This window comes from Arachis duranensis, chromosome 6, assembly GCF_000817695.3.
Source record: "Arachis duranensis cultivar V14167 chromosome 6, aradu.V14167.gnm2.J7QH, whole genome shotgun sequence".
Classification (NCBI taxonomy): Eukaryota; Viridiplantae; Streptophyta; class Magnoliopsida; order Fabales; family Fabaceae; genus Arachis; species Arachis duranensis.
Window position 1 is genome coordinate 30682098 of NC_029777.3, and position 18975 is coordinate 30701072.

Genomic DNA, 18975 nt, shown 5'->3' on the forward strand with positions numbered 1-18975 from the left:
AGGGGTGCCCACGCGTCCGTGTGGGGTCATGCGTAAGTGTGGGTTGGGAGAATGAAATGTGATGCGTGCGCGTCTGGCACACGTAGCCGTGAGAAGAGAAAATAGGGTGTGACGCGTACGCGTGGGTCACGTCTACGCATGGGAAGAAATTATGCTAGACGCACGGTTCCCGCGTACTACGCGCACAACTCACTATCTGGACCATGCGATGGCACAGTCCAAGCACAATCCTGGCACGCTCAGTTTTAGGGGGATCACGCGTACGCGTGACGGGGTGCTCTGTTTTTCAAAATTTTTCAAGTTCTAGCACCAAACCAAGCATTCTAAACATCCAAATAGGCATCTAAACACCACCAAAGCTTATTGAAGACACTAGACTACCAAATAAATTCAACAAACTAAGCTAAACACAGAAATAAACTTATTTACCAATATATACAATAGAGAAAAGTGAAAAGATGTTACCATGGTGGGGTGTTTCCCATCTAACACTTTTATTTTAAGTCCTTAAGATGAACATTTGGGAAGCTCCTTGTCATGGTGGCTTGTGCTTGTACTCTTCCTTGAACTCCCACCAATGCTTGGACTTCCAATAAGCTCCACAATTCAAAATCAATAGCACCAAGCTTTGATGAAGTTCCACACAAGCTAAGGGCTCCCAAAGTTGATCTTCATATATTCCGGGATCCCATATCTTGTTTCTACACCCGTCTTCAAGTTGATTATCATTATTCCATTCGGGTGGCAAGTTCTTAGAATTCTCCTTTAAACACCAAACTCTCCTTCTAGACCCATTCAATTTAGCATGATTCCGACCTTTGCAATTCAACTTTGAGCTTTCAACCACAATGAACCTAGGATTATATTTCCAACCACTACACAACTCTCTCTTACTCTTCACTCCACAAAGAGCTTTAAGTTAACCATTCGTTTCAAGTAAGCCATATTCAAGTGGGATAATAAAGTTTAAGGATATGAGTTTTACCCACTCAAATGATAAGATGGATGGTCTCTTAGTGAGAGAGGCTTCAAACGGCTTTGGCAAGGTGCTTGCAAGTTCCACTCCCTTGTATTCTTCTTTGACTACCTCCACCTTTTGGCAAGCATCTTCAATTTCAATTCCTTGTTCACCAACCTCTTGTACACCTTCCTCAATGCTCAAGTCATGTGTTGGAAGTTGTGCATGGTCCTCTTTGTCCTCAATTTCAAGCTTCTTGAAGGAATGCTCCATAATTCTAGATTCCCATGGAGGTTTGACATCTTCTAAATCTTTACCCACTTCCTCTTCTTCAATAATTTTTGCTTTCTCCACTTGCTCTAGTACAAAATCCCACTCTTTATTTTCACCAGAGTCTCTAATCTCTCTCTCATGCTCTGCTCTTCACTTGATTCTCCACATTCATCCGTGGAAGTGCTTTGTTTGTAGCATGACTCTCATGAGTCTAAGTTGGCTTTAATCTTGGCAAGGTTAGCCATGATAGCTTCATGTCTCTTTTGGACTTTCTCTTGCTCCTTTTGAACTAAGATTGCTTGATGAGTGGATAATTTATATGCTTTTTGGCATTGTTTTTAGGTAGTTTTTAGTAGGATCTAGCTACTTTTAGGGATGTTTTCAATAGTTTTTATGCTAAATTCACATTTCTGGACCTTACTATGAGTTTGTGTGTTTTTCTGTGATTTCAGGTAATTTCTGGCTGAAATTGAGGGACCTGAGCAAAACCCTAATAAAAGGCTGACAAAGGACTGCTGATGCTGTTAGATTCTAACATCCCTGCACTCAAAATAGATTTTCTGGAGCTACAGAACTTCAAATGGCGCGTTCTCAACGGCATTGGAAAGTAGATATCCAGAGCATTCCAGCAATATATAATAGTCCATACTTTATTCGAGATTAGACGACGTAAACTGGCGCTCAACGCCAGTTCCATGCTGCATTCTGGAGTCAAACGCCAGAAACACGTTACGAACCAGAGTTGAACGCCAAAAACACGTTACAACTTGGCATTAAACTCCAAAAGAAGCCTCTGCACGTGTAAAGCTCAAGCTAAGCCCAAGCACACACCAAGTGGGTCCTGGAAGTGGATTTCTGCATCAATTACTTTTGTAAACCCTAGTAGCTAGTCTAGTATAAATAGGACATTTTATTATTGTATTAGACGTTTTTGACCACATCTTTGGTCTCAGTTTTATTCTATTATTCATCTTAGGAGACTATTGATCACGTTTATGGGGGCTGGCCATTCGACCATGCCTGGACTACTATCACTATTTGTATTTTCAACGGTGGAGTTTCTACACACCATAGATTATGGGTGTGGAGCTCTGCTGTACCTCAAGTTTTAATGCAATTACTACTATTTTCTATTCAATTCAGTTTATTCCTATTCTAAGATATTTGTTGCAATTCACCATGAAGAATGTGATGATCTGTGACACTCATCATCATTCTCACCTATGAACGTGTGACTGACAACCACCCTCGTTCTACCTTAGACCGAGCGCATATCTCTTGGATCCTTAATCAGAGTCTTCGTGGTATAAGCTAGAATTGATGGCGGCATTCATGAGAATCCGAAAAGTCTAAACCTTGTCTGTGGTATTCCGAGTAGGATTCAGGGATTGAATGACTGTGACGAGCTTCAAACTCGCGATTGTTGGGCGTGATGACAAACGCAAAAGAATCAATGGATTCTATTCTGACATGATTGAGAACCGACAGATGATTATCCGTGCCGTGACAGAGCATTTGGACCTTTTTCACTGAGAGAATGGGATGTAGCCATTGACAACGGTGATGCCCTACATACAGCTTGCCATGGAAAGGAGTAAGAAGGATTGGATGAAGGCAGTAGGAAAGCAGAGATTCAAAAGGAGCACAGCATCTTCATACGCCTATCTGGAATTCCCACCAATGATTTACATAAGTATTTCTATCTTTATTTTCTGTTTATTTATTATTAATATTTGAAAACTCCATAACCACTTATTATCCGCCTAACTGAGATTTACAAGATGACCATAGCTTGCTTCATACCAATAATCTCTGTGGGATCTACCTTTACTCACGTAAGGTTTATTACTTTGACGACCTAGTGCACTTGCTGGTTAGTTGTGCGAAGTTGTGAAGAAAGTGCTGAGTTATAAACGCGCATTCCAAGTTGAGCGCCATTGTTAGAGATCACAATTTTGCCTACCAAGTTTTTGGTGCCATTGCCGGGGATTGTTCGAGTTTGGACAACTGACGGTTCATCTTGTTGCTCAGATTAGGTATTTTTCTTTTCATTTATTTTCAAAAAAATTTTTTTTACTTCTGTTTTCGAAAATTTTTCAAAATTTTTAAGAATGGATTCTAGAGTTTCATGTAACATGTTGAAGCCTGGCTGGCTGTAAAGTCATATCCAAATCCTTTTGGAATGAGACTTCAACTAATCACCTCAATGCATGTAATGCCATCCTAAAGCTGGCTGGCTATTAAGCCATGTCCAACCCTTGGATTGGAGCTTTAGGCTAACATTTAAAGATTCCTGAAATTCTTCTTAAAATTTTTTGAAATTCTTATTTTCTTTTTTCTATATGTTTTTCAAAAAAAATAAATAAAAAAATACAAAAAAATCAAAAAAACATAAAATAAAAAATATTTTGTGATTCTTGTTTGAGTCTAGTGTCAATTTTTAAGTTGAGTGTCAATTGCATGTTTTTTTAAAAAAAATTTATGTATTTTTCAAAAATTCATGCATGGTGTTCTTCATGATCTTCAAGTTGTTCTTGGTAAGTCTTCTTGTTTGATCTTGATGTTTTCTTGTTTTGTGTCTTTTGTTGTTTTTCATGTGCATTTTTGCATTCATAGTGTCTAAGCATTAAAGATTTCTAAGTTTGGTGTCTTGCATGTTTTTTTTGCATCAAATTTTTTTTTCAAAAATATGTTCTTGATATTCATCATGATCTTCAAAGTGTTCTTGGTGTTCATCTTGACATTCATAGTGTTCTTGCATGCATCATGTGTTTTGATCCAAAATTTCCATGTTTTGGGTCATAATTGTGTTTTTCTCTCTCATCATTAAAAATTTAAAAATAAAAAATATCTTTTCCTTTTTTCTCTCAAAATTTCGAAAATTTGAGTTGACTTAGTCAAAAAAGTTTTTTAAAATTAGTTGTTTCTTGTAAGTCAAGTCAAATTTTCAATTTTAAAAATTCTATCTTTTCAAAATCTTTTTCAAAAATCAATTTTTTTTATTATCTTTGAAAATTCTTAAAATTTATTTCCAAAATATTTTTCTTATCTTTATTTCAAAATTTCGAAAACTTTACTAACAATTAATGTGATTGATTCAAAAATTTGAAGTTTGTTACTTTCTTGTTAAGAAAGGTTCAATCTTTAAATTCTAGAATCATATCTTTTAGTTTCTTGTTAGTCAAGTAATCAAATTTTAATTTTAAAAATCAATTCCTTTTCAAAATATCTTTTCTATCATATCTTTTTCAAAATTTTATCTTTTTCAAAAATTTAACTCCAAAATATCTTTTCTAACTTCTTATCTTTTCAAAATTAAATTTCAAATCTTTTTCAACTAACTAGTTGACTTTTTGTTTTGTTTAACTATATCTTATCTTTTTCAAAACCACCTAACTAATTTCCTCTCCCTAATTTTTGAAAATTACCTCCCTCTCTTTCAAAATTCTTTTAATTAACTAATTGTTTTAAATTTTAATTTTAATTTTATTTCTTCTCTTAATTTTCAAAAATCACTAACTGTTTTTCAAAATTTATTTTTGAATTTCTCCTTTTCTCATCTTATTCTATTTATTTATTTATTTACTAACACTTCTCTTCATCTCAAGAATATGAACCTATCTTCACCCTTGTGTTTGGATTCTTACCTTTTCCTTCTTCTATTCCCTTCTTCTTCTACTAACATAAAGGAATCCCTCTACTGTGGTAAAGAGGATCCCTATTATTATTTTCTGTTCCCTTCTTTTTCATATGAGCAGGAGCAAGGACAAGAACATTCTTGTTGAAGCAGATCTTGAACCTGAAAGGACTCTGAAGAGGAGAGAAGCTAAATTACAACAATCCAGAGACAACCTTACAGAAACTTTCGAAAAAGAAGAGGAGATGGCAGCCGAAAATAATAATGCAAGGAGGATGCTTGGTGATTGTACTACACCTACTTCCAAGTTTGATGGAAGAAGCATCTCAATCCCTGCCATTGGAGCAAACAATTTTGAGCTAAAACCTCAACTAGTTGCTCTACTGCAACAGAACTGCAAGTTCCATGGACTTCCATTAGAAGATCCTTACCAGTTTTTAACTGAGTTCTTGCAGATCTGTGAGATTGTTAAGACTAATAGAGTGAATCCTGAAGTCTACAGGCTCATGCTTTTCCCTTTTGCTATAAGAGACAGAGCTAGAATATGGTTGGATTCCCAACCTAAAGATAACATGAACTCCTGGGATAAGCTGGTCGCGGCCTTCTTGGCTAAGTTCTTTCCTCCTTAAAAGCTGAGTTAAGATACAAGCAGATGACTAAAAGGTGTCCTTCTGACATGCTTTCAGAGTGGACCATTTTGGATATATTCTATTATGGTCTATCTGAATTCTCTAAGATGTCACTGGACCATTCTGCAGGTGAATCTATTCACCTAAAGAGAATGCCTGCAGAAGCTCAAGAACTCATTGACATGGGTGCAAATAACCAATTCATGTATACTTCTGAGAGGAATTCAGTGAGTAATGGGACGCCTCAAAGGAATGGAGTTCTTGAAATTGATGCTCTGAATTGCCATATTGGCTCAGAACAAAATGTTAACTCAGCAAGTCAACATGATTTCTCAAAGTCTGAATGGATGGCAAAATGAATCCAACAGTACTAAAGAGGCATTTTTTGAAGAAGAAGCTTATGATCTTGAGAACCCTGCAATAGCAGAGGTAAATTACATGGGTGAACCTTATGGAAACACCTATAATTCATCATGGAGAAATCATCCAAATTTCTCATGGAAGAATCAACAAAAGCCTCAATAAGGCTTTAATAATGGTGGAATAAATAGGCTCAGCAATAGCAAGCCTTATCCATCATCTTCTCAGCAACAGACAGAGAATTCTGAGCAGAGCACCTCTAACTTAGCAAACTTAGTCTCTGATCTGTCTAAGGCCACTTTAAGTTTCATGAGTGAAACAACCGAACCTAGAGAGGAAGGAGAAGACGTGAATCCCAATGAGGAAGACCTCATGGGACGTCTCTCAAGCAAGAAGGAGTTCCCTATTGAGGACCTAAAGGAACCTGAGGCTCATATAGAGACCATAGAGATTCCATTAAACCTCCTTCTGCCATTCATGAGCTCTGAAGACTATTCTTCCTCTGAAGAGGATAAAAATGTAACTGGAGAGCAAGTTGCTCAATATCTAGGAGCCATCATGAAGCTGAATACCAAATTGTTTGGTAATGAGACTTGGGAAGGTGAACCCCCCTTGCTCATTAGTGAACTAGATACATAAACCTTACCTCAAAAGAGACAAGATCATGGCAAATTCTTAATACCCTGTACTATAGGCACCATGACCTTTGAAAAGGCTCTGTGTGACCTAGGGTCAGGCATAAATCTTATGCCCCTCTCTGTAATGGAGAAGCTGGGGATCATTGAGGTACAGCATGCCGTATTCTCATTGCAAATGGCAGACAAGTCAGTAAGACAAGCTTATGGATTGGTAGAGGACGTTTTAGTGAAGGTTGAAGGCCTTTACATCCCTGCTGATTTCATAATCTTAGAAACTAAGAAGGAGGATGATGAATGCATCATCCTTGGAAGACCTTTCCTAGCCACAGCAGGAGCTGTGATAGATGTTAACAGAGGAGAATTAGTCCTTCAATTGAATGGGGACTACCTTGTGTTTAAAACCCAAGGGTGTTCCTCTGCAACCATAGAGAGGAAGCATGAAAAGCTTCTCTCAGTGCAGAGTCAAACATAGCCCCCACAATCAAACTCTGAGTTTAGTGTTGGGAGGCTACAGCCAAACTCTAAGTTTGGTGTTGAATTCTCACATCCAAACTCTAAGTTTGGTGTTGGGAGTCTACAACATTGACCTGATCACCTGTGAGGCTCCTTGAGAGCCAACTGTGAAGCTAGTGACATTAAAGAAGCACTTTTTGGGAGGCAACCCAATTTTTATTTATCTAATTTTATTTTTATTTTATTCTTCTTTTATGTTTTATTAGGTTCATGATCATGTGGAGTCACAAAATAAATACTAAAATTAAAAAAAAATCAAAACCAATAGAAGAAAAAGCACACCTTGGAGGAAGGACTTACTGGCGTTTAAATGCCAGTAAGGAACATCTGGCTGGTGTTTAACGCCAGAACAGAGCATGGATCTGGCATTGAACGCCAAAAACAAGCAGCATCCTGGCGTTCAGACGCCAAGAATACACCCTGAGGAGAGCTGGCGCTGAACGCCAGAAACAAACATGGAACTGGCGTTCAACGCCAGAAACATGCAGCAAATGGGCATTGAACGCCCAAAACAAGCATGAAGCTGGCGTTCAACGCCAGAAACAAGCATCAATCTGGCGTTGAACGCCAGGATTGCATGCAGAGGGCATTTTATACGCCTCATTGGTGCAGGGATGTAAATCCTTGTCACCTCAGGATCTGTGGACCCCACAGGATCATCTCAGGATCTGTGGACCCCACAGGATCCCCACCTACCTCAATCTCTCTTCCCCATTACCTCTTCATCACTCACATCCATCCACTCTTCCCCAAAAACCCCACCTACCTTCAAAATTCAAAATCTCTTTCCCACCCAAACCCACCCTAAATAGCCGATCCTACTCCCTCTCCCTTCACTATATAAACCCCTCTATCTTTCTTCATTTTCACAAACCACAACCCTCTCTTCTTCACCTTGGCCGAAACTACACACTTCTCCCTTTCCTCCATATTTTCTTCTTCTTCTTCTTCTTCTTCTTCTTCTTCTTCTTCTTCTTCTTCTTCTTCTTTCTTCTCTTGCTCGAGGACAAGCAATATTCTAAATTTGGTGTGGTAAAAGCATAGTTTTTTGTTTTTTCCATAACCATTGATGGCACCTAAGGCCGGAGAAACCTCTAGAAAAGCGAAAGGGAAGACAAAAGCTTCCACCTCTGAGTCATGGGAGATGGAGAGATTCATCTCCAAAGCCCATCAAGACCACTTTTATGAAGTTGTGGCCAAGAAGAAGGTGATCCCCGAGGTCCCTTTCAAGCTCAAGAAAAATGAGTATCCGGAGATCCGACATGAGATCCAAAGAAGAGGTTGGGAAGTTCTGACCAACCCCATTCAACAAGTCGGAATCTTAATGGTTCAAGAGTTCTATGCCAATGCATGGATCACTAGGAACCATGATCAAAGTGTGAACCCGAATCCAAAGAATTATCTTACAATGGTTCGGGGGAGATACTTAGATTTTAGTCCGGAAAATGTAAGGTTGGCGTTCAACTTGCCCATGATGCAAGGAGATGCACGCCCTTACATTAGAAGGGTCAACTTTGATCAAAGGTTGGACCAAGTTCTTATGGACATTTGTGTGGAAGGAGCTCAATGGAAAAGAGACTCCAAAGGCAAGCCGGTTCAATTAAGAAGACTGGCCCTCTAGCTTGTGGCTAGAGGATGGTTGGAGTTCATCCAACGCTCCATCATCCCCACTAGCAACCGATCCGAAGTTACTGTGGATCGGGCCATAATGATTCATAGCATCATGAATGGAAAGGAAGTAGAAGTTCATGAAGTCATCTCCCTTGAATTCTACAAAATAGCTGAAAAGTCCTCCACTATGGCAAGGCTAGCTTTTCCTCATCTTATTTGCCATCTATGTTACTCAGCTGGAGTTATCATAGAAGGAGACATCACCATTGAGGAGGATAAGCCCATCACTAAGAAGAGGATGGAGCAAACAAGAGAGCCCACTCATGGATCCCAAGAGACGCATGAGGAAACTCATCATCAAGAAATCCCGGAAATGCCTCAAGGGATGCACTTTCCACCCAACAATTATTGGGAACAACTCAACACTTCCCTAGAAGACTTGAGTTACAATGTGGATCAATTAAGGGTGGAACATCAAGAGCACTCCATCATTCTCCATGAAATTAAAGAAGATCAAAGAGCAATAAGGGAGGAGCAACAAAGGCAAGGAAGAGACATAGAAAAGCTCAAGGACATCATTGGTTCTTCAAGAAGAAAGCGCCACCATCACTAAGGTAGACTCATTCCTTGTTCTTATTTCTCTATTGTTTTCTTTTCGGTTTTTATGCTATATGTTTATTTATGTTTTGTGTCTCTACTTCATGATCATTAGTATTTAGTAACTATGTCTTAAGGCTATAAATAATAGTAACTATGTCTTAAGGCTATGAATAATTCCATGAATCCTTCACCTCTCTTAAATGAAAAATGTTCCTAATTCAAAAGAACAAAAAGTACATGAGTTTCGAATTTATCCTTGAAATTAGTTTAATTATATTGATGTGGTGACAATACTTTTTGTTTTCTGAATGAATACTTGAACAATGCATATTTTTTATCTTGTTGTTTATGAATGTTAAAATTGTTGGCTCTTGAAAGAATGATGAACAAAGAGAAATGTTATTGATAATCTAAAAAATCATGAAATTGATTCTTGAAGCAAGAAAAAGCAGTGAAAAAGCAAAAGCTTACGAAAAAAAAGTGGCGAAGAAAAATAAAAGAAAAAGAAAAAGCAAATAGAAAAAGCCAATAGCCCTTAAAACCAAAAGGCAAGGGTGAAAAGGATCCAAGGCTTTGAGCATCAATGGATAGGAGGGCCCAAGGAAATAAAATCCAGGCCTAAGCGGCTAAATCAAGCTGTCCCTAACCATGTGCTTGTGGCATGCAGGTCCAAGTGAAAAGCTTGAGACTAAGTGGTTAAAGTCGTGATCCAAAGCAAAAAGAGTGTGCTTAAGAACTCTGGACACCTCTAATTGGGGTCTTTAGCAAAGCTGAGTTACAATCTAAAAAGGTTCACCCAGTTATGTGTCTGTGGCATTTATGTATCCGGTGGTAATACTGGAAAACAAAGTGCTTAGGGCCACGGCCAAGACTCATAAAAGTAGTTGTGTTCAAGAATCAACATACTTAACTAGGAGAATCAATAACACTATCTGAAATTCTAAGTTCCTATAGATGCCAATCATTCTGAACTTCAATGGATAAAGTGAGATGCCAAAACTATTCAGAAGCAAAAAGCTACAAGTCCCGCTCATATAATTAAGAACTAATATTCACTGATATTTTGAGATTTATATTATATTCTCTTCTTTTTATCCTATTTTATTTTCAGTTGCTCGGGGACAAGCAACAATTTAAGTTTGGTGTTGTGATGAGCGGATAATTTATACGCTTTTTGGCATTGTTTTTAGGTAGTTTTTAGTAGGATCTAGCTACTTTTAGGGATGTTTCCATTAGTTTTATGATAAATTCACATTTCTGGACTTTACTATGAGTTTGTATGTTTTTCTGCAATTTCAGGTAATTTCTGGCTGAAATTGAGGGACCTGAGCAAAACTCTAATAAAAGGATGACAAAGGACTGCTGATGCTGTTGGATTCTGACCTCCCTCCACACGAAATTGATTTTCTATAGCTACAGAACTCCAAATGGCGCGTTCTTAACGGTGTTGGAAAGTAGACATCCAGAGCTTTCCAGCAATATATAATAGTTCATAACTTTATTCGCGATTAGACGATGTAAATTGGCGCTCAACGCCAGTTCCATGCTGCATTTTGGAGTCAAATGCCAGAAACACGTCACGAACCAGAGTTGAACGCCAAAAACACGTTACAACTTGGCATTAAACTCCAAAAGAAGCCTCTGCACGTGTAAAGCTCAAGCTAAGCCCAAGCACACACCAAGTGGGCCCCGGAAGTGGATTTCTGCATCAATTACTTACTTCTGTAAACCCTAGTAGCTAGTCTAGTATAAATAGGACATTTTATTATTGTATTAGACATTTTTGACCACATCTTTGGTCTCAGTTTTATTCTATTATTCATCTTAGGATACTATTGATCACGTTTATGGGGGCTGGCCATTCGACCATGCCTGGACCACTATCACTATTGTATTTTCAACGGTGGAGTTTCTACACACCATAGATTAAGGGTGTGGAACTCTGCTGTACCTCAAGTTTTAATGAAATTACTACTATTTTCTATTCAATTCAGTTTATTCCTGTTCTAAGATATTCGTTGCACTTTACCATGACGAATGTGATGATCTGTGACACTCATCATCATTCTCACCTATGAACGCGTGACTGACAACCACCCCCATTCTACCTTAGACCGAGCACATATCTCTTGGATTCCTTAATTAGAGTCTTCGTGGTATAAGCTAGAATTGATGGTGGCATTCATGAGAATCCAGAAAGTCTAAACCTTGTCTGTGGTATTCCGAGTAGGATTCAGGGATTGAATGACTGTGACAAGCTTCAAACTTGCGATTGTTGGGCGTGATGACAAACGCAAAAGAATCAATGGATTCTATTCTGACATGATCGAGAACCGACAGATGATTAGCCGTACCGTGACAGAGCATTTGGACCTTTTTCACTGAGAGAATGGGATGTAGCCATTGACAATGGTGATGCCCTACATACAGCTTGCCATGGAAAGGAGTAAGAAGGATTGGATGAAGGCAGTAGGAAAGCAGAGATTCAAAAGGAGCACATCATCTTCATACGCCTATCTGAAATTCCCACCAATGATTTACATAAGTATTTCTATCTTTATTTTCTGTTTATTTATTATTATTATTTGAAAACTCCATAACCACTTATTATCCGCCTACTGAGATTTACAAGATGACCATAGCTTGCTTCATACCAACAATCTCCGTGGGATCGACCCTTACTCACGTAAGGTTTATTACTTGGATGACCCAGTGCACTTGCTGGTTAGTTGTGCGAAGTTGTGAAGAAAGTGCTGAGTTATAAACGTGCATACCAAGTTGAGCGCCATTGTTAGAGATCACAATTTTGCCTACCATTGCTCTAAGCCGATCCATCGCTTCCATGAGACGATCCCTTGACTCTTGTTCCACTTGGCTAACATAAGTAGGATCATATTACTCTTGGATCGATGGATATGGATATTCTTCTATGGAGGGTTGTAGTGGAAAGGAGAATTCATCATGTAGTTGAAAGTTTTCATATATGGGAGGTGGTTAGTCTTTGTAAAGGTAGTGAGATGGTGTATATGGAGGTGGTTCTTGGGAGTAACTGTGTTGGAATTTTGGTGGTTCTACGTATGGTTCATATGGCTCATAAGGTGGTTGGTATGGTGGATATGGGTTATGGTCATATGGAGGTATTTGGTTGTATGAGGTGATGCGTGAGCATCTTGTCTATCTTTTCCTAGTGAATTTGCACTTAAATTGTTGAGTTTAATTAAGAATTAATTATATTTTAGCCACTATGGATGCTATTTTGAGTTTTGTGCAATTTTATTTATTTCAGGTAGCATTCGGCAGAATTTGATGGAGTTTCTGCAGCACAAGAATCAAAGGAGATGGCTGCGAGGAGCGACGCGCACGTGTGCCTCACGCGTACGCGTAATCTGGAAGTATCCATGGTGACGCGTACGCGTGATTTGAGGTGTTATAGAGTGACGCGGCCGCGTGACCGAGTCGTCCGCGTGACTTGCGAAGAAGACCAGCGACGCGTACGCGTGACATGCACGATCTGCAGAAATTATAGAAATCGCTGGCGTGGATTTTGGGCCGCATTTTGACTCAGTTTTCAGCCCAGAAAATACAGATTAGAAGCTGCAGAATGGACAAAGCAAGTGGTCCCCACCCATCAGCTGAAGACTTGTCAATTAATTCAAATTTAAATTCAAATCTTATCTTTTAGGAAAAGATATTATTTTTATTTTTAGATAATTAGATTTTAGATTTATTTGGATTAGTTATAAATAGAAACTCTGTACATTTAGACACGATACCAGATTGTTACTAGAACCCTTATTTTTCTTCTCTGAACCATGAGCAACTATTCCTTCATTGTTAAGGTTAGGAACCCTGTCTATTTGTATGGATTTATTTGTTTGATCTTTCTAATTTAATTCATGTCTTGATTTATATTTCAATAATTGTTTTCATTCTCCATTTTATGAAATATGGGTGGAACGGAAGTATGACCCATGTTCTAATTGAGTTCTTGTAAATCTTGGAAAAGCTCTTTACTTGAACAACAGCTTGAAAACATATTATACTGAATTTTAATTGTTTGTATTTAACAGGATACGTGACATATAATCCCCTTATTTTTGGATAATTAGAATTCTTTTGGCATATAAACTAGAAATTGATCATCACCCTCTAATTGGAATTAATTGACCAAGGCATTGGCAATTAATGAATTTTAGAGGAGACTAGGAAGGTCTAAGGAATTAGGGTCTAGTCATATATAGTTTGCCATGAAATTAAATCTTGCATGATTAAAATAGTTAGTAAAAAAATAAATCTAGAAAAATAGATAACTCTGAAACCTTAACTATTTTCTCTAATATTTTATTCACAACTTATTAATCTGCCTGTCTTTGATATTCTGAATTTACACTTAAACTTTTTGAACATCTCAAAACCAATTTCTGCTTGCCTAACTAAGCTTATCACTCAATAACTATTGCTTAATCCATCAATCCTCGTGGGATCGACCCTTACTCACGTAAGGTATTACTTGGTACGACCCGGTGCACTTGCCGGTTAGTAAGTGTGGGTTATAAATACCGCATCAAGTTTTTGACGCCGTTGCCGGGGATTGATAGTGATTAATAACTATTAGTTGTTTGATTGCTTAGATTAGGCATTTTAGTTTTAATTTTATTTAAAAAAAAATTTTTGCTTTAAATTTTCAAAAAAAATATTTAATAAATAAATAGCAGTAATATTTTTCTTAATTTCTGAAATTAAGTTTGGTGTTACCTATTTATTATTTTTTTCTATTTATTTATTTATTTATTTTATTCAATATTTTTATTTCTTTACACAGGTTACTGATAAACCCCAATTTTAGGGTTTATCTTGTATCGATTTCAGGGGTTTTATCGACGATTCCACACGCTTTTCATATGAAAATGCACGGTTTTGTGTTTCTTCCCTAGTTTTTGCTTTATGGATGAAAACATGCTTATTTTGCACTAAACTAGATACATTTCTATTCTCCTATTGGTGTCATTCGCTGCCGTGACCTGTGTGTTAAGTGGTTTCAGAATATAGGGCTTGGATGACTCGGAGGAGAGAAGGAAAGTGGGTGCAAAAGAGGCGAGTATGAGAAATTGAGCCTTGGGAACTTCAGCAAGGGCGCGTGCGCGTACTTGGCGCGCCTGCATGGATTGCACAGCCAGAAGCCAAAGTCAGAAGCCGAGCTACGAGCCGGCACGTGTAGCGGCTAAGCCATGACCACCATGGACGCGCACGCATATGTCACACGTCCGCTCGAATTACGAGATGCCCCAGCGGCGCGGGCGCGGACTTTGTGCGAGTGCGCCGATGCTCGAATATGATTTTTTTAATGGGGTCACATGACCTGGGCGTGGAGACAGTTGGAGATCCCATTTTGGGGAAGTGCCTTGGCGGGAAAAGCTTAAAAAGACCAGGGGTTGAAGGGTTAAGGGACTTTTAGCTCATTTTACATTTTTCTAGATTTTTCTCCTGGTGATAGTTACACTCTTGGGTAGAGAGAGAGAGATTCCAAGCTCTCATTAGGGTTCATCTTCCTCAATTTCTGAATTCTCAATCACTCTTTGGTGAGATCAAATTGCAATTCTCAATTTACTTTGTTCATATTATAGATCTTCTTCTCTAATCTCAATTAGTGCTTGTAATTGATCAAGTCTCATAGATCCTAGATTCAACTTTGTAGTTTTGGATTCTATAAATTTCTTGAGAAGTTCATTTCTATTGTTGTTCTTTGTTAATTGTTGTTAATTTCTTGCGTTGAAGTACTTTTAATTCTAATTTCTTCTCATTTTTACTATGTCTTTCATCCTTGCTCATCAAGTATTTGATAAAATGCCAACACTAGTTATGGAGTAAAAGTTTCTTACTTGGCATATGGGTTTGGACCATTGGAGAAAGTTGAATAGTTTATGTCAATTGTTGATTGGGAATTAGGAATTGCTAATTGACTTGGAGTGCACTAAAACTAGATTTCCCTAGATTTCCCTAGGGTAAAACTAGGACTTGTGACTCAAGTTAGTTAATCTCATTTGACTTTCCTCTATACCTAGGGGTTAACTAAATGAAGCAAAGCCTAATTGTTATCATCATTGAGGAAACTATAATGATAGAATTTCTAATGCCAACCTTAGGCCAAGTCTTCTAATATTGATAGTTTGCCATCTATTCTCGCTTAACATCTAAAAGAACCATAACAAAGCTTCCTACTCAATAATATGCATTCTCTAGCAATTCCAAGGGAGGACGACTCGGGAGACTAGTACTCTTGGTTATAGATTGTAGGATTGTTTGATGCGAAGTTTTGAATGTCGATTAGACTATACTCACGATCATATCCATTATTGAATTCTAAATCGGCATGCTAAATTTCGTTTATCAGTTACCTCGTTGGGAATTCTTTGCACTCTAACGTAGAGATTCCCATTCTTTCTCATTTTTTGTTTGTTTATGCGTAGGAACAGAAACAAAGAACATCTCTTAAGTTTTGATCCTGAACCTGAAAGGACTTTTAGGCGGCGTTTACAACAAGCAAGACTTTATAAGGCTGCAGAATCCACCATGGATCTGACTAATAATGATAATACCAATGCGGCAAACCCGAATGGGAATGAAAAAAGGAGAGTACTTGGCTCTTTCTCTGTTCCTACTGCAGATCTGTATGGAAAGAGCATTGTGGTGCCTCCTATTACTGCGAACAACTTTGAGTTGAAGCTTGAACTGGTCACCCTGGTGCAACAGAACTACCAGTATCATGGTCTTCTTTTGCTTTAGGTACTAACACCATGGCCGCTCCGAGGAGAGTTACTATCAAGGAAGCGGGTGCACCGGATTATATCCTTCAACCCCTTCATGTAACTCACCCCAACTTGAATGCAAACTTTGAACTCAAGACCACTTTGATCAACCTCCTACCTAAGTTCCATGGACTTCCCGCACAAGACCCTATTCGACATCTCAAAGATTTTCATCGTATATGGTCAACAACTAGACGGGAAGGATCCGATGAGGTTGCTATATGGTTGTTTGCTTTCCCTTTCTCTCTTGAGGACAAGGCTAAAGAATGGTTCTACACTTTATCTAGTGAAGTCACTTCCGATTGGGACTTGCTTAGAAGAGGATTCTTGGATAAATTTTTTCCACCGGAAAAGATGGATAGGCTAAGGAAGGAAATGTCATGTATTGTACCAGGTGAAACGGAACCACTATACGCATGCCCTAACCACATGATTGACACTCAAGTGTTGCTTGGATACATATGTCAAGGGATGTGGGAACAAGATAGAACTCTCTTGGACACCTCTAGCAATGGTTCTTTGTCTAAATATAAAACAGCGGAGGAGGCATGGCAACTCATCATTGACTTAGCCGAATCCAATCAACATATGAGACGAAGAGTCAACCGCCCAAAAATCGTGAATGAGGTATCAACTAGTAGCGAAACCACCGCTCTAACCAAATCCTTGAGCGAAATGACATCCATCTTGAGGCAACTCCAATTGAGCCAATAACAACCACAACAACCTCAACCATACCAACAACAACCTCCACCCCCTCAACAATACAATCAACAATTGGTCCCTCAGAAAGTGTGTGGCATTTGTTCATGCTATTCCCACTACACGGATGAGTGCCCAAGCCTTCAAGAAGACAACACTTTGGCGGCCACTCACAATTTCTATGACCGCCCAAATCAAAGGTACTACCAAGGCGGTAATCCTAACCAAGGGTATCCTTATCCAGGGGGAAGCTACAATTAAGGGAGTGGCAATCACAATCAAAATTGGAGGGACAATCATCAACAAGGAAGTAGGGACAACAACAACAATGGAGGAGGTCAAAGATGGAATAACAACAACTCACAAAACCAGCCACCATACAACCAACAAAACCCACCATACAACCAACAAAACCAACAAAGAAACTACCAAACATACCAACCACCACATCAAAGACCACCACCCAACCAATCACAAGCCCCTCAACTCACATACCCGTCCACCCCCCAACCAAGATGATACACTCCGGACCATCATCCAAGGCCAAAAGGAACTACAAAGCACACTTGCTTCCGGTCTCACCGGCCTCATCTCTACACTACAAGCTCTTCTCGCACGCATGAACCCACCATCAAATCCCACTCCTCAACCCCCAATCCAAAGCGTCATCCCCTCTCAACCTCAACCCAATCCTAAGGGAGGCATCAATGCCATCACCCTAAGATCCGGAACACAATTAAAAGAGAAGGGAGCAAAGGATTCAAATCCCATCCCAACCGCTCAAGGGGAGGAGGGAATAGATATAGAAGAGGTAGTGGAAAAGGAGACACCACAAGTCATAGTTGAGGATGAAGAAGCTCAACCAACAAAAGAGACCCCCAAGACTAAGAGAACCTTGGAAGAAGAAATTGCTCAACCACTCCCATTTCCAACACTTGCAAAGAAAGCTAAGAAGCGCATAGAGCTCGATCCCAAAATGATAGAAATGTTCAAGAAAGTTGAGGTAACCATCCCCCTCTTTGATGCTATCCATCAAGTTCCTAGATATGTAAAATTCCTTAAAGATCTATGCATGAGCAAGGATAGAATTCTTGAATTGGAAACCATTCCATTGGGGAGTTCTATTTTCGCTTTAATGGGAGCATTGCCCGAGAAGTGTGATGACCCGGGCCCTTGTATGGTCACTTGCACCGTCAATGGAGTTCGATCCCTAGATTGTATGTGTGATCTCGGTGCATGTGTTAGCATTATGCCGCTCTCCGTCTACCAAGTATTGAAGTTACCACCACTAAAGAGGTCGGCGGCGAGATTTGTCCTAGCGGATAAAAGCATAATAACCGTAGCGGGTGTGGCGGAAGATGTATTGGTGAATATCAAAGGGTTGGTGTTTCCGATTGACTTCTATGTCCTTGAGATGCCATCAAATGAACCTGAGAGAGCATCATCTATCTTACTTGGAAGACCATTTTTGAGAACTTCTAGATTTAAGCTAGATGCCTACTCGGGAACCTACTCATTTGAGATAGATGGGAGAGTCGTGAGTTTTAGCCTAGAAGAAGCAATGAAGCATCCACCGGAGAATCACTCTCTATTCCGGTGTGACCCAATCGACAACATTGTTGCCGAAGTGCACCTTGCAAAAGTTGGATGAGAAGTACATGATTGAAGAAGCAAATGAAGATCCAAGCAAACTAAACACCACACACCACACAAACCATCCGGAAATCCAAACTTCAAATCATGACAAAAAGATGGAATTGAAGCCATTACCACCCCACCTAAAGTACTCATATCTTGATGAAGCCCACAAGCTCCCCGTGATAATTGCAAAAGAGCTAACCCCTCAACAAGAAGAAAATTTTCTAGATGTCTTGAGGAAAAATAAAAGGGCAATCGGGTGGAGTTTGGCGGATCTAGTGGGAATAAGCCCCCAAGTATGCGAGCACCGCATATTTCTTGAAGAAGGAGCAAGACCGGTCCAACAACCTCAAAGGAGACTTAATCCAACCATGGCTACTTGAGGCGGACATCATCTATCCCATCTCGGATAGCGAGTGGGTGAGCCCGGTCCAAGTGGTGCCAAAGAAATCTGGGGTGACCACAATCAAAAATGAAAGCGGTGAACTTATAGTAACAAGGGTGCAAAATTCTTTGAGGGTATGCATATACTATCGAAGATTGAATGCGGCCACAAGAAAAGATCACTTTTCACTACCGTTCATTGATCAAATGCTTGATTGACTAGCCG

The 18975-nt window shown here is 39.1% G+C and overlaps 1 protein-coding gene across 1 annotated transcript; it reads left to right on the plus strand.

The window, feature by feature from the left end:
• The first annotated feature begins 17346 nt into the window (after positions 1–17346).
• LOC107493510 (uncharacterized) lies at positions 17347–18378 on the plus strand. The gene has a single exon (XM_016114603.1). It carries the CDS (start codon positions 17347–17349, stop codon positions 18376–18378), a length of 1032 nt encoding a protein of 343 aa, XP_015970089.1.
• The last annotated feature ends 597 nt before the right edge of the window (positions 18379–18975 follow it).